The following is a 14,053-nucleotide window of genomic DNA, read 5'->3' as shown; positions in this document are numbered from 1 at the left end:
ACAAGTCCAAACTTCTATTGGAAGCATACTCGTACACAATTATTTTCTCACCACTCTCATCGCAAAAACCTAAGAGAGCGATTATATTTTCCTGTTTGTAAAGGGAAAGCATCATGATCTCCTTCCAAAACTCAAGGTCTCCTTGACCATAAACACAATCTAAGCGTTTTTCAGCAAATGTGGTTTGCCCCTCACAATGCACAAGTTCTCCTTTCTACACTCTCCCAAATCCGCCTTTCCCAATGTAGTTTCTATCATCAAAGTTGTTGGTGACCGATTTTATAGCTCCAAGTCCAATCCTAAGTTGTTTGAATTCTTTTATGACGGACATTATGATATAACAGAAACGGAAAAGAAACTGTAATTATCGAGATGTAAAGGAGCTCGTGATATGTACTTAATTAACGGATGATATATAACTCTACAATTTGATTTCAAGTTACTGTCACCCGGGAATGACTCAACTTACAGAAACTTGTATAATAAAATCTAAGAAAGATGAATACAAAGTGCAGTTTATTGACAAGAATATATAATCATCTAATGATCTCAGTTGTGAACAAATTTGTTATTGACTTGTCCATTCATTAAAATCCAAGAACCTAAACTCACAAGACCAGATTGTTGACAGAGGCCCAATAAAAAAAGTGTGATCGCCTAAAAACAGTCTGTTGGGCCCACCAAGTATGAAATCAGGTCTATGAACAGTTTTATATCGACTGTTGGGATTATGAGAAAAGTTACTGGGCCAGAAAAAAAAAACAAAAAGAAACACCATTCACACGGGTCATGGAGCTTTTGGACCGACTCAACAGGTTTCCAGTAAATAAGTTAAGCATCGATTCCAACGAACTGCTGCCGATATTACCAAAGGAGGTGTCATCGCGTATGTGACAGCAGTTTGTTCGATGTGGTGTTAGTTAAAAACTTTTTTCTCGGTTCTTTCTCAACATTACTTAGAGGTATAATAACATATATGTTCTCCACTCGAGTACTGCATCTGCAATTGCTTTGAATATTTGATTCAATTTTTCTTATTATATGTTATTACTTAAAGCCGAGGTATAATAACATTGTTATATGTGTTATCTCAGCAACAGTAATTGATACTTTCTACGAGGAGTTTCAACATCTTAGAATCCAACTTGAAGAGATCAAATCAGCAATGAACAACTTTGATGACAAAAATATTATCGGAACCGGTGGTTTTGGGAAGGTGTACGAGGGAGAACTTTCACACTTTAAGGGCCGAAGCATGGTTGCTTTTAAGCGTCTAGATCATAGATTTGGGCAAGGGAACTCGGAGTTCTGGAAGGAGATCATGATGCTTTCTCGTTACACACATGAAAATTTAATCAAACTACTGGGATTTTGTGACCATGATGGCGAGAAGATCCTTATTTATGAGCATGCGTCTAATGGAAGCCTTGATCGTCATTTACGTTCCACTACCTTAACGTGGATTCAACGTCTCAAGATATGTCTTGATGTTGGAAGAGGACTAAGCTACCTACATGATGATAAGGGAACTCAACAAAGAATTCTCCACCGTGATATAAAGAGTTCCAACATTCTTCTCGATGATAACTGGAACGCTAAAATTTCTGACATGGGACTATCAAAAATAGGACCAGCTAATCAGCAATACACGGCACTTATCACCAACGTTGTAGGCACCTTTGGGTGCCTAGATCCAATGTATATGGAGTTGGGAATATTAACAAAAGAATCGGATGTATACTCTTTTGGTGTTGTCTTATTTGAAGTTTTATGTGGAAGGCTATGCTTTGAGAATAGCAATGGTAAGTTTCCAAGTCTAGTACGTATGTGGAAACAAAAGTACAAACAGAAAAAGTTGGATGAGATTATCTTTCAAGATCTGAACCAAGACATGAATCCGCGGTCTTTGGAAACGTTTTCAGACATTGCATTTCAGTGACTGCAGAAATATCGTGAAAACCGACCAACAATGTCTCTTGTCGTGGAAAAGCTTGAGACTGCGCTTGAACTTCAACAGGATGAACCTGACAAGTTTTCTGTGGAGAAGCTGAAAGCATACGGCGGCAGCGATCCTCAAAAGCCTCTTCTAATGGCCATCAAAGGCCAGATTTACGATGTCAGTCAAAGCAGGTATATCATTATTAATTAGTATTACTTTTGTGCCTTTATGTTAAAAAAACAGTATTCATGCTTCATCTATTGGTAAGTTTAAAATTAGAGTTTTAAACTTGAAACTTGGTAAGTTTTGGTGTCTTTTAATCTTCTGAAATAGCTCTCATGTTCTTACCATTATATACATTAACTTGGTAAAATCAAAAGTTGATAAAATTACAGTTTTCAGTTGATCCTTGTTTTATTCTCTGTGAAATTCTCATGATTTACCGAGCTTATAAACCTTATGCATTATTTAATATGTTCACTATTTATTTGCAAATGTTTCCTCATATGGTTACTATATTTGTTATCACATCAAAATCACTACCTAATTGTTTTAACTTGTCTTTTTCAGGATGTTTTACGGGCCAGGCGGGCCATATTCAGTGTTTGCGGGAAAAGATGCCAGCAGGGCACTTGCTAAAATGTCATTTGAGGAAAATGATATGAATGATGATCTAACATGTCTTAATGAATTTGAGCTTGATGCATTACAAGATTGGGAAGACAAGTTCCAGAGCAGGTATGTCAAGGTTGGAACCATTAAGAAGCTTAAAGGTACACCCGAAGCATCAACTGCAAACCAAACCCACTAAATCAACTGCCTAAATATTTTGTGTAATCTAGTAGTTACTAAAAAGATCACTTGTATAAAAGTTTGTGTAGTGGGAGATGTTGGAATTAAGAAGCCTTAAAATCAGGTTCGATTAAGAATGTGAATGAGATAGATTTTGAGATTGTATAAACAGTGAGTAAATTGAATCATTGAATGATTTCTGTATACCAATACAAGGATTGTACACGAACGAAGTAATTTCATTCATACTTGTTTGACACATATATACATAAATTATTTATATTATATAGTGTGTATTTATATAATAATTAGGGGAGAGTTAACGTGTTGTGATAATCAAATAGAGTAACTACTTGTATATATAATTACTCTATTTGATTCTCACAATTAGCACACTAATTTCATTTGTATTTAATCTAAACTCTATATAATTATATTTGGAAATATGTAAAGTTATATTTTAACTTTTATTAGGATCGGTCTCAAAATTTGATGAGGGTTGTTCTCGATATTCTAGAGGGTTCGGTGTCAAAATTTTATAGGATTTGGTTGGGAGTTTAACGCATATACAACACTATGTTTTTCACAGGCCAGCCTCCATACACCATAATGGGTCCGCCATTGGTACCCATGATGGATAATATATTTATTAAATGATTGGCGTTGTCGATCTTGTGTGCCAACCTTCATCACTTCTCGTATTAGTGCGTCATTTTCATCTCTTTCCTTTATCTTTCAATTATGTATTAAATTCCCTTGAAAACAGTAGTAGTAACGGTTTCGTGTTTTAGTACGTCTTCCTGTATTTCACAATTGTTTTCAAATCATATTCGTATATATGACACTATAAGAAATCTTCTCTGACCCAATGGGGCCTATAGTGACGACATTTTCCGTCGGGAAAAATTGCCTATTACGACAAAAAGTCACGGCATAGGCAAGGCACGAATATAAATTTTAGGACAACCTATACCGACGACATGTTGTCGGGACAGTGTTAGTGGGATCACCAAAGTTTTGGGCACCAACTAAAAACCTGTCCCTCACAACGGGATAGGTTGGATTTATTTTTATTTGATTAAAGTGTCATTTCGTTCTTGTGGTTTGGCAAATAATGCGAATATAGTCAACAAAATTATTTTGTTCATATGGACCATCCACGTTTCCTGGTTCTTGCCAATAACATCAAAATCACTAACCCCGTTAAATTTAATCGTTAAGTTAGGGGTAGAGATGTTTTTTTCACACTTTCTTTATTATAATACTTTATAATACTTATTTCAGTGAACTACGGTTTTCGTTCTTGTGGTTTGTCCAAATCTGCAGTTTTAGTCTAATAGTTTCATGTTTGCAATTTTAGTCTTTGTAGTTTCATTTCATTTGCAATTAAACCCGAATTTATTAACCTTGTTAAGTCTGGTCATTAACCCATCTGCGTGCGATCACGTGGCGACTAGTTTTGTCGTTTTTCTCCCCAAATAAACTTCAGTCCTAATTCACAAGCCCCCTCATGTGAGAAGGTGGGTGTATTTGGGGAAAAAAGAAAAAAAAAGAATGAACAAAACTACCCCTCATGTGAAGGGCACACTGATGGGTTAACGACCATAAATAACGAGGTTAATGAATTCGGGTTTAATTGCAAGTGAAATGAAACTACAATGACGGAAATTGCAAACTTGAAACTATTGACTAAAACCGCTTATTTGGACAAACCATAAGGACGAAAACCGCAGTTCACTAAAATAAGTATTATAATAATAAGAAATAATGAAAATAAGACATGTCTACCTGTGACTTAATGATTAAATTTAACGGGGTTATAACTGGCAAGAACTGGGAAACGTGGATGGTCCACATGAACAAAATAATTTTGTTAACTAAATTCGTATTATTTGCCAAACCATAAGGACGAAAATAGCACTTTGCTCTTTTTATTTGATTTTATTTTAAGTTAGCGAGATCATCAAATTTTTTGGTGCCAACTTGAAAACCTTTCCCGGTGACATGCTGTTGGGATAGGCCGTTGGGTCAAATAAAAAAATGTTGTATTGAGTTTTGAAACGACAATTCTTCGAAATACGAAAAAAAAACTTTTAATTAAGGAATCGCGTGATCTTCTAAGCGTTTAATGTCTATTGTCAACTACAAAGACTGATATAACCATCCACGATATTGTTTAAACTGTAGCAGTTGGAATTAAGCATTTTTTTATATGCAATCATGTAAGCACGTCATCTAGGCTTACACACTAAAATAGTTAAATTTTGCCATCACATCCCAACTTTATTTATTTATTTGATTATTTTTGGAACATATTAATTTCAACTTCTAGGTAGATAATTACCATCTCCTTACAAGTTCTACACATAAGATTTTTTGGAATACCAGTTAAATTGCTTGAGTTCAATGTTCTAGGTCAACTAAAGAGACTTGTTAACAACTCCCATTTTTTAAGCTATAATAATATAATATAGTAGCTGTAGTCAAACATTATTTACGACATTTTACGAAATCATGTGATATGCATCTCAGCTAACACACGGATAGACAACCATACCTTTTGGTTAGTACAAGAAGTTAATTAGTTATAGCAAGTTTAGCAATCGGTATACTTAATGTTGTCATTTACAATCAAGCGTCTTATTGTTTAGCTTTATCGGCTCCATCATGGCCGCCACAGCTGATTTTTCCATTTGACCGAATCGAAGGCCAAGTTGAGCTAAATTGATATGTGTACTTCCCCATGCAAATCAAGAGCACGTAGGATTCATCAATTTCCTTTCGGTTGTTATTTCCATTTGTTTATCGTTGTTTTTCAGAAGCTAGCAATTGATGTAACCAATGTTGTAAAAGTAGGTTTAAAATGCCGAGTACACCCTGAGTCTTTGCTACAAGGTATATCGCCGATGCGAGTTTATTTAACTCCGCCTAGTCACTAAAAATCGATCAAATGTAGTCAACCTCAGCCAGAATCGCATTTAGTCGGTAAACTTCGGCCGATTTGACTTAAAGAAAATAAAACATAATTCGTATTTTATAATATTAAATAACAAATGTTATTTCTTCAATTAATAGTTAACTATATCTAAAATAATTTATTATTTAAAAATGCATTCTCGTATTTATATTGATATTCTTATTATAAATATTAGTAAACTTATGATAATTTGACATATATGTAGGGGAAGGTTAACGTACAAATGAAATTAACGTGCTAAACGTGAGAATCAAGTAGAGGAATTTAAGTATACAAGTAGAGTAATTATAATTATGTAATTACTCTATGATAATTACTCTACTTGATTCTCATGATTAGCACATTAATTTGATTTGTATTTGATCCAAACCCCATATATGTAATATCACAATTTCTTTTTTCTTTATATTTACCATGCTAGAGTATTCTCTGGATACTCCCTCCCTGGGAAAACACAAGATTCGTTAGTGGTCGATGGAAGAAAAGTCACCACTGGGAAAAGAGAATCAAAAGTTTCTATTATCTGGTTATGGTTTACTCAATATTGCACAAGGTCTGGTGGTCAACATCTTACAGCCCATGAGCCCAACAAAAGGCTCCCAAGACAATGGTTTTGAATCTGGTTTAGTTTAATGGTTAATTAGTCTTTTTGCAACTACAAACTCAATTTCTCTCCGAGCTTTGTTTGCGGGTGTGTTCGTCAAGCCACACCCTCACAACGGTTTCTCACTTTACCGTCCAAGCCTCAGGTTGCTCCCGTCCTTAGCTTGAGGGGGATTATTAGACAATTAATACTAAGTCATATGAAAGGTTTCTGTAATGTCATATGAATGGTCCATGTTTATGCTAGGTAATATGAATGGTTATGCGTCCTCTATATAAAAGACCCTCATATGTATCTACAAGATACAGAAATCAATTATAAATTTATAATACAAAACCTTTACAATAGCCAAGTTTAACTTTGAGCAATCACCACATTGATCCCAGTTATAGATAAGAAGTGACATGATATTACCTATCAGTGTTTAATGTTCTGAAAAGCACACTCCTTACTCCCTTGGGAATGTTCAACGACTTCATAACTTTAGCTGAAATTATTTAACAAGTAATTAACATAACCTGATGGAAATTGAATACACTAGTTGTATGAACATTACACACACATGCAAGCAGCCAATGGCCAGCTTAAACAATATACTAATATCAAGTAATATTAATTTTCTAGTTACCGCATTCAACAAGTCAAAGTAGTAACTAGACTTACAGAATGCTCTGTTGACCATAATTTGTTGAGTGCATATGTGTCACCGATCGATCAACGTAAACAAATAAAGGTTAAAGGTAAAGAACCATATATAATTGAATAAACAAATACCTGTTATGTTGGTATCCCTTGGAACATCAACTAATAAAGCTGGACCTGTAAATAAAACAATATAATGTGTTAATAACCTACCCCTATATAAGATTATGTCCTATATATACATATATATCGAATCATGTAATTGATTTCAAGAGTGTACTATCAAGTTTTTTTATCAATAAAGGAATCGCGGCCGGGTTGGTAACAAATTTCCGTATGTTCTTCAAATCCGATAGAGAAGCCTCTGCCAACAAAGATGAAGCTGAGGTTAGAAGCTTCTTTTTTATTTTTTATTATGTCCAAGAAAGGAATTGCGTGGTTTGAAGCATTTAATGCCAGTAAAGTCAAATAAAGAGACTGGATAACAATATACAAATTATGTTATAACAGTTGGAATTCTTTAGTTTTTATGCGCAAATTATGTGATCACAGCATCTAGACTCTAAAGGGGTTGACTTAATCATGCATATGATCACATGCAATCATAGAACTCAACTATACTTTTCAAATTATGCACACTTGATTGCTAGGAATCCTGTTAAAAATTGCCAGCATTCAATGGTTTAGTCAACTAAGAGACGTGATAACCACTCGCATATTTTGTTTAGAGGCTATAATAGCTGGAATTTAACATTATTAATTAAAGCTGGTGATCCGGGCATATACTCAGTTAACACACGCATACACATACATTTGGGTTAGTATTAGTTACTTTTAAGTTTATATATAATAAATAATAAATAAAATGTAGTTAGCATATTTAATAGTGCAAATTACAAATAAATACTCTTCTTTGTATGCTTATTATATAATCAAACATATCTTTCATCAGAAATAATACAAACACCTCTTTGTTGGTTTGAGGCATATATATTAGCATCTCCTGCAAGACTGCAATTGCTTTGAATATTTGATTCAAAATATTCTCTTAGTGTATATTATCCAAGCAACAATATGGATACTTTCTTGGAGGAGTTTCAACATCTTAAACTCCAACTGGAAGAGATCAAAAATCCACCAACGGCTTTGATGAGAAAAAAGTTATCGGAGCCGGTGGTTTTGGGAAAGTATATGAAGGAGAATTGTCTCACTTTAAGGGGAGAAGCATGGTTGCTTTTAAGTGTCTAGACCGTAGATTTGGGCAAGGAGAACCCGAGTTCTGGAAGGAGATAATGATGCTTTCTCGTTACACACATGAAAACTTAATCTCTTTATTGGGATTTTGTGATGACAGTGGTGAAAAGATCCTTGTTTATGAGCTTGTTTATGAGCTTGCATATATGGAGAAGCATGGTTGCTTTTAAGTGTCTAGACCGTAGATTTGGGCAAGGAGAACCCGAGTTCTGGAAGGAGATAATGATGCTTTCTCGTTACACACATGAAAACTTAATCTCTTTATTGGGATTTTGTGATGACAGTGGTGAAAAGATCCTTGTTTATGAGCTTGCATATAATGGAAGCCTCGATCGCCATTTAAGTTCCACAACTTTCACGTGGACTCAGCGTCTCCATATATGCCTTGGTGCTGCAAGAGGACTATGCTACCTACATGATGACAAGGGAACTCAACAAAGAATTCTCCACCGTGATATAAAGAGTTCCAACATCCTTCTCGATGATAATTGGAACGCTAAAGTTTCTGACATGGGACTGTCAAAACTAGGGCCAGCTAATCAACAGCGCACAGCTCTTGTCACCCATGTTGTAGGTACCCTTGGGTACCTAGATCCAATGTATATGGAGAGGGGCATCCTAACGAAAGAGTCGGATGTATATTCTTTCGGTGTTGTCTTATTTGAGGTATTGTGTGGAAGAAAGTAGTAATGGTACGTTTTCGATCCTAGTGCGTATGTGGAAGCAAAAGTACAAACATAAGAAGTTGGATGAGATTATCTTTCAAGATCTTATCCAAGAATTGGATCCGAGGTCTTTGGAAATATATTCAAACATTGCATTTCAATGCTTGCAAAAATATCGTGAAGAACGACCATCAATGTCTCTTGTTGTGGAGAAGCTTGAGGCGGCACCTGAATGTCAGAAGATTTATGAATGGATGAAACGTCCACTGGATTATAAAGATATACTTAAAACTGCATTACATCCTGTTATGTACAAATCAGAGGAGGAACTGAAGTTGTCTCTCTCTAAAGGGATACTTCTTAACGGGGGCAAAACGGTAATTAGCTATCTCTCTAAGTGCCTACTTGAAATACAAATCATTTTTGGAGATAAAATGTACGTGGTCGATCATTTTACACACTTCATATCTCTACTGATATATTTATTGTTAATATATAATTAAATAAGAAAGGAGAACATTGCGAAATGATATCTGCCATAGACTGTCTCGTTCGTACTTCAGGGTCATCTTCCAGTAATCAATTTGTGTTTGATCGGTGTTCAAGGTACTTGTACGTCTTCCTCTTTTCATTCTATGTTTTTATACTACTTCCTAAAATGTACCAATATTCTTCCTGTAATATCCTCTTGCAGGTTCCCCCCTGGGAGCTGCTATAGCTCAGATAGCGGGAGATTTGAAGCGCATGTGAGAACTCAATTTTTGTCACTGCAAATCACATACACAGTAAACCTTTTGTACAAATTAGCCGATGAAGTGTTAGATCGTTACTTAGGCATCGTATACAGATTTAAAGGGGAGGAAAAATCTTCGGTCTCATGCCTCAAAGATGTACGAGAAGATGGATGGTTGATGGCTGAATTGTATCAGTTTACTAGTAACAAGAGAAATGTTGATCTTGAAATTTCTTTCGAGGGAATTTTGGGCGTTGGTTCTTTTGAATTTATATTAGAAGGCATCGAGTTCCGGCCCATTGAGAAAATAAGCTTACAGGTATGAGTTTAGTCATGCATATGTCTTCTTTGTTTTTGATGTATATGATTTGAGTACAATAGAAAAGGGTAGTTAATTCTTTGTTAATCCGAATCAAGGTTGTTTGACTTATTTATCAATAATAGGTAAACTTTTTATTAATATGATTTTTTCTGCAGTATCGTTTAAAAAGTTAAATCCCAAATATTGTGGCCAGAAACAACATATTTTGCTTGACTTGTTAAAAAGTTAATTCTGAAATTTCTATACATGGTCGGTTCGTTCCCTCGGGTCTCTTGTGGTTAGGATGTGAGTCGACATTGATTTCTTGTGAAACTATTAGAACTTTTATTTTGCTTGTCACAACTGTTATGAAGTGGTGTCAGTGTCAGTTATAAACTAAAAATGAAATAATACAGAGTAAAATATAAGGTGATGTATACAACAATTCTAAAAAAGCGATAATTACAACAAAGTTTATTTATTACTCATCTTTTAGGCATACCAATGCGATTACTAATATCACTTGATGAGAACACATCTTATAGGAGATCCTTCTGCTCCAAATAATCTTAACGGTAAGCAATGGACATCATATATTCCCGCTTCAAGGTCAACAAGTTTCAAACCTTCAACAAGAATGATTTCCTAAAAAGCACACAACAGGCAGCCTTGATAATTTAATGAGACATACTAGGAAATTCACACAACATTAGATCCTAGGGTCAGGCTAAACGTACCCCCCTCCATTGCTATCCATACATCCCCCTTGAACTTTCATTTCCCTTTGATATTTGTAATTGGCATGTTAGTCCCTATTATTTTATTTTATAATTCTCTCAAATTATCAAATAAAAAACTATTAAATTTATTTTTGTTTTACAGTTTTTTGTATATTTTTGTTATTGATTTTGTTATTTTACTTCTTTAAGATCTTATTAAAAGTTTGTTTTTATTTTTTTACATGTTTTAAAAAGTTTTGTATGTTTTATCTAGCTATTTTTTTATTTATTTTTTATCCTTTTTTTTATAAAATGTATTCAAAACAATTTGTAAACTATCTCTTAATTTAAAAAAAAAACACTCTACAAAAAGATTAAAATAAGTATAGAAAAAAATACATTTTTTTAAAAACAAGAAAAACATCGTTTTTTAGATAAGAAAAAAAAACATTTTTCTAAGTAAGAAAAATATGTTTTTATTAAACGCTTTTAAATTTACATAAAAAGATAAATAGAAAAATAATTATTAAATAAAAATAGAAAAAAATTTCTTTTATAAAAATAATAACGATAATAAAAGATAACAAAATAACAAAAGAAGCAACAAAAATGTCTAAATTGTATTAATGTAAAACTTGAGGGAGGGGGTATGTTTAGTAAAAATGGATGAAAGGGGGGTACGTTTAGCAACACCCTATGTGTCTGTGTAGAAACATATCTCGGTTGGGAAATATGCATCACATCCCATCAAGTTGCAAGATAATTCGCTATATATGTATGCTTAGGAGCATTAAAGTATTTCCATGTTTAAGAAGTTTTGGAATTACAAATGCAAACATTAGTCATCACAAAAAATACATATTGACAAGGCGCAACATGGATATCTTGTTGGGCAAAATATATAACCACTGACAACTTTACCTTAAAACGTTTAGCAGTTTCTTTAAACGTGTTAGTTACTACAAATCATATCTTCTTATGAATGGAAATAAAAAGAGTGTTGAGCTTGGCCGTGTTATAGGTTGCTGACTTAAGTTGACTCATTCTTAATTATTGAAGGGTATTTTAGATATACAATAAATAACGTTCGTACGTATGTTCTGTGTCAATGTTACATAAGCGAGTAGCAGATGACTTACCCTGTTCTTTAAAAAGACACGATGAGCAGAAACCAGATAATCATATGCCGCAACTGACAAGTAATCAGTGCCTACAAAATTATAACAGATGACTGATTATGTTATGCACACAACCAAGATAGGGTTAAGGTAGGTAGTTCCTAAAACAAATATTTTCTGGTAGAATCTTTAATTCGAGATATTAGCGAAGTGAATCCACATAGGTTCCATTCAGGCAGTTCTAAAATGAAATGAGCATGTTTAATTACCAACAAGTTTGATGTCGGTGTTGTCCTTCAGCCACTGGGCTCCATCCTTTGTAAATCCCACATAGCTTGTGTCAAATCGCTTTTCCCACATTAGCCGCCTGACAAACGTTATGATTCAAATATTGATGAAAATGAGGTTGAACAAGCACCATATGATTATTGATCCTAGTTACGGATAAGAAGTAGCATAATATTACCTATCAGTGTTTAATGTTCTGAAAAGAACACGCCTTACTCCTTTGGGAATGTTCAACGACTTCATAACATCAGCTGAAATTATTTAACGAGAAATTAAAACTAACCTGATGAGAAACTGAAAACACTAGTTGTATGAACATTACACACAAATACAAGCAGCCGAGAGTCATTTGATTAAAACACCCATGGCTAGCTTAAACATTATGCTAATATCAAGTAATATTAATGTCTAGTTACCACATTCAACAAGTCAAAGTGGTAACTAGACTTACAGAGTGCTCTGTTGAACATAATTTATAGAGTGCATATGTGTCACCTATCGATCGACACGTAAACAAATAAAGGTTAAAGGTAAAGAATATATAATTGAATAAACAAATACCTGTTATGTTAGTATCCCTTGGAACATCAACTAATAAAGCTGGACCTGTAAATAAAATAATATTATGTGTCAAGACTCTTGATGATTAATAAGACAACTGTTTCAACTATATAACGGGGTGCAAACGAGCCGAGCAGATCAAGCTCGGATCGATAAAAAGCTCGAAACGAGCCGAGCATTTTCGAGCCCGAGCCTCAGATAAAGCTGGTTCAGCTATCGAGCCCGAGCTCGAGCCTTAAATTCAGGTGAAGCTCGTTTTCGTTGAGCCTTAACTAGCCTCGTGTATTTTTAAGTTTTACCACTTTTGAACTTCTATATACTAATTTCACACTGCACAACTAAGCTAGAGCCGAGCTTTGGCTCGTTTAAGATACTACACGAGCTCGAGCCAAGCTTAGCCTCATTTAAAGTTTTTCCAAAATATATAAAAATAATTAAAAATTATTTAACAAATAATAAACGAGCCGAGCTCGAGCAGTAGTAACTCAATACGAGCCGAGCTCAGGCTCAGCTCGTTTACACCTGATATAACTTTCATAAACAGATACTAACAAGTTAATAACAAATCATACCATTAAGTACTCGTAAATCAAGACTATCGACATCGAATCCGGCTTCATAATAATTTTCATAAAAATGTCCAGGAGCATCAACATGAGTACCGGAATGAGCAGGCAACTTAATAATCGAGAAGTTATAATCGGAGCCGTTCCTCATGCTGTCATGGAGTCTAAGGTAATCACTCCCAATCCCAGTTTGAGAGATCCCAGTGGGTGTTTCTGCAGTGATTCTGTGTGTGATATCATAAATTTTACCATTGTCATAAACATCCCATCTTGGTGGAATCAACTGATCACTATCTTGTGATGATAAAACAAGATAAGGTAATAATAATATGATGATGAATATGAACTGAGGCTCCATGTTTCCAGGTTCCTAGGATCTTCAAAGAATGGGTTAAAATAACATAAGATTGGTCGAACTAGATAAAAGTGTATAGGCGGCTGTGATTGTGTCATCTGTGACATCATTATATTTGTCATTTTTCTTCTCTTTAAGGTCACAAAAGTCAAATAGTGACTAAGATGGATAATGAACAAAAATGTTCATTTTAACGATCAAACTCGATAAAATGTCCATTTTATCAACCACTTTTTAAAATGTTCAAAATGCAATTTGTGGACTCACTTACTTTTTAATTATTAATTGACAAGATTTTTAACCAATCAGTTTCTGTCATTAGTAAAAAAATCTTGTTGGAAGCCTAAAAATCCCTTTGGCTCCCATGATATTGTTTAAACTAGCAGCCCGACGGTTTTTGTGTGGTAGAATCCGATTGTATGATTAAAATGTGATAAGATCGACGAGTTTTAAGTGGACATTTTAAAAATTGGTTGGTCAAACAGACATTGTGTTAAAATTGACTGGTCAAATAATTTTACTTTTTTTAATTTCCTCAT

At 34.3% G+C, this 14,053-nt stretch overlaps 2 protein-coding genes across 2 annotated transcripts; one reads left to right on the top strand and one right to left on the bottom strand.

Moving 5' to 3' along the window:
* Window positions 1-1,174: 1,174 nt before the first annotated feature.
* LOC143635202 (membrane steroid-binding protein 1-like) lies at window positions 1,175-2,858 on the top strand. Its single transcript, XM_077103086.1, has 2 exons — window positions 1,175-2,130; window positions 2,510-2,858. Exons 1-2 carry the CDS (start codon window positions 1,970-1,972, stop codon window positions 2,748-2,750), a joined length of 402 nt encoding a protein of 133 aa, XP_076959201.1. The 5' UTR covers window positions 1,175-1,969; the 3' UTR covers window positions 2,751-2,858.
* Window positions 2,859-10,421: 7,563 nt separating this feature from the next.
* Window positions 10,422-13,612, bottom strand: LOC143635201 (cyclase-like protein 2). The gene is made up of 6 exons (XM_077103084.1): window positions 13,166-13,612; window positions 12,594-12,638; window positions 12,211-12,283; window positions 12,014-12,111; window positions 11,766-11,836; window positions 10,422-10,552 (listed from the first exon to the last, which is right to left on the bottom strand). The coding sequence occupies exons 1-6, from the start codon at window positions 13,515-13,517 to the stop codon at window positions 10,427-10,429; spliced, it is 765 nt and encodes a 254-aa protein (XP_076959199.1). The 5' UTR covers window positions 13,518-13,612; the 3' UTR covers window positions 10,422-10,426.
* Window positions 13,613-14,053: the final 441 nt, after the last annotated feature.

This window comes from Bidens hawaiensis, unplaced genomic scaffold (assembly GCF_021521415.1).
Source record: "Bidens hawaiensis isolate Kalapana, Puna unplaced genomic scaffold, B.hawaiensis_p1.1 tig00007413_1, whole genome shotgun sequence".
In the NCBI taxonomy this organism is placed as follows: domain Eukaryota; kingdom Viridiplantae; phylum Streptophyta; class Magnoliopsida; order Asterales; family Asteraceae; genus Bidens; species Bidens hawaiensis.
This window is presented reverse-complemented; position numbering and strand designations above follow the sequence as displayed.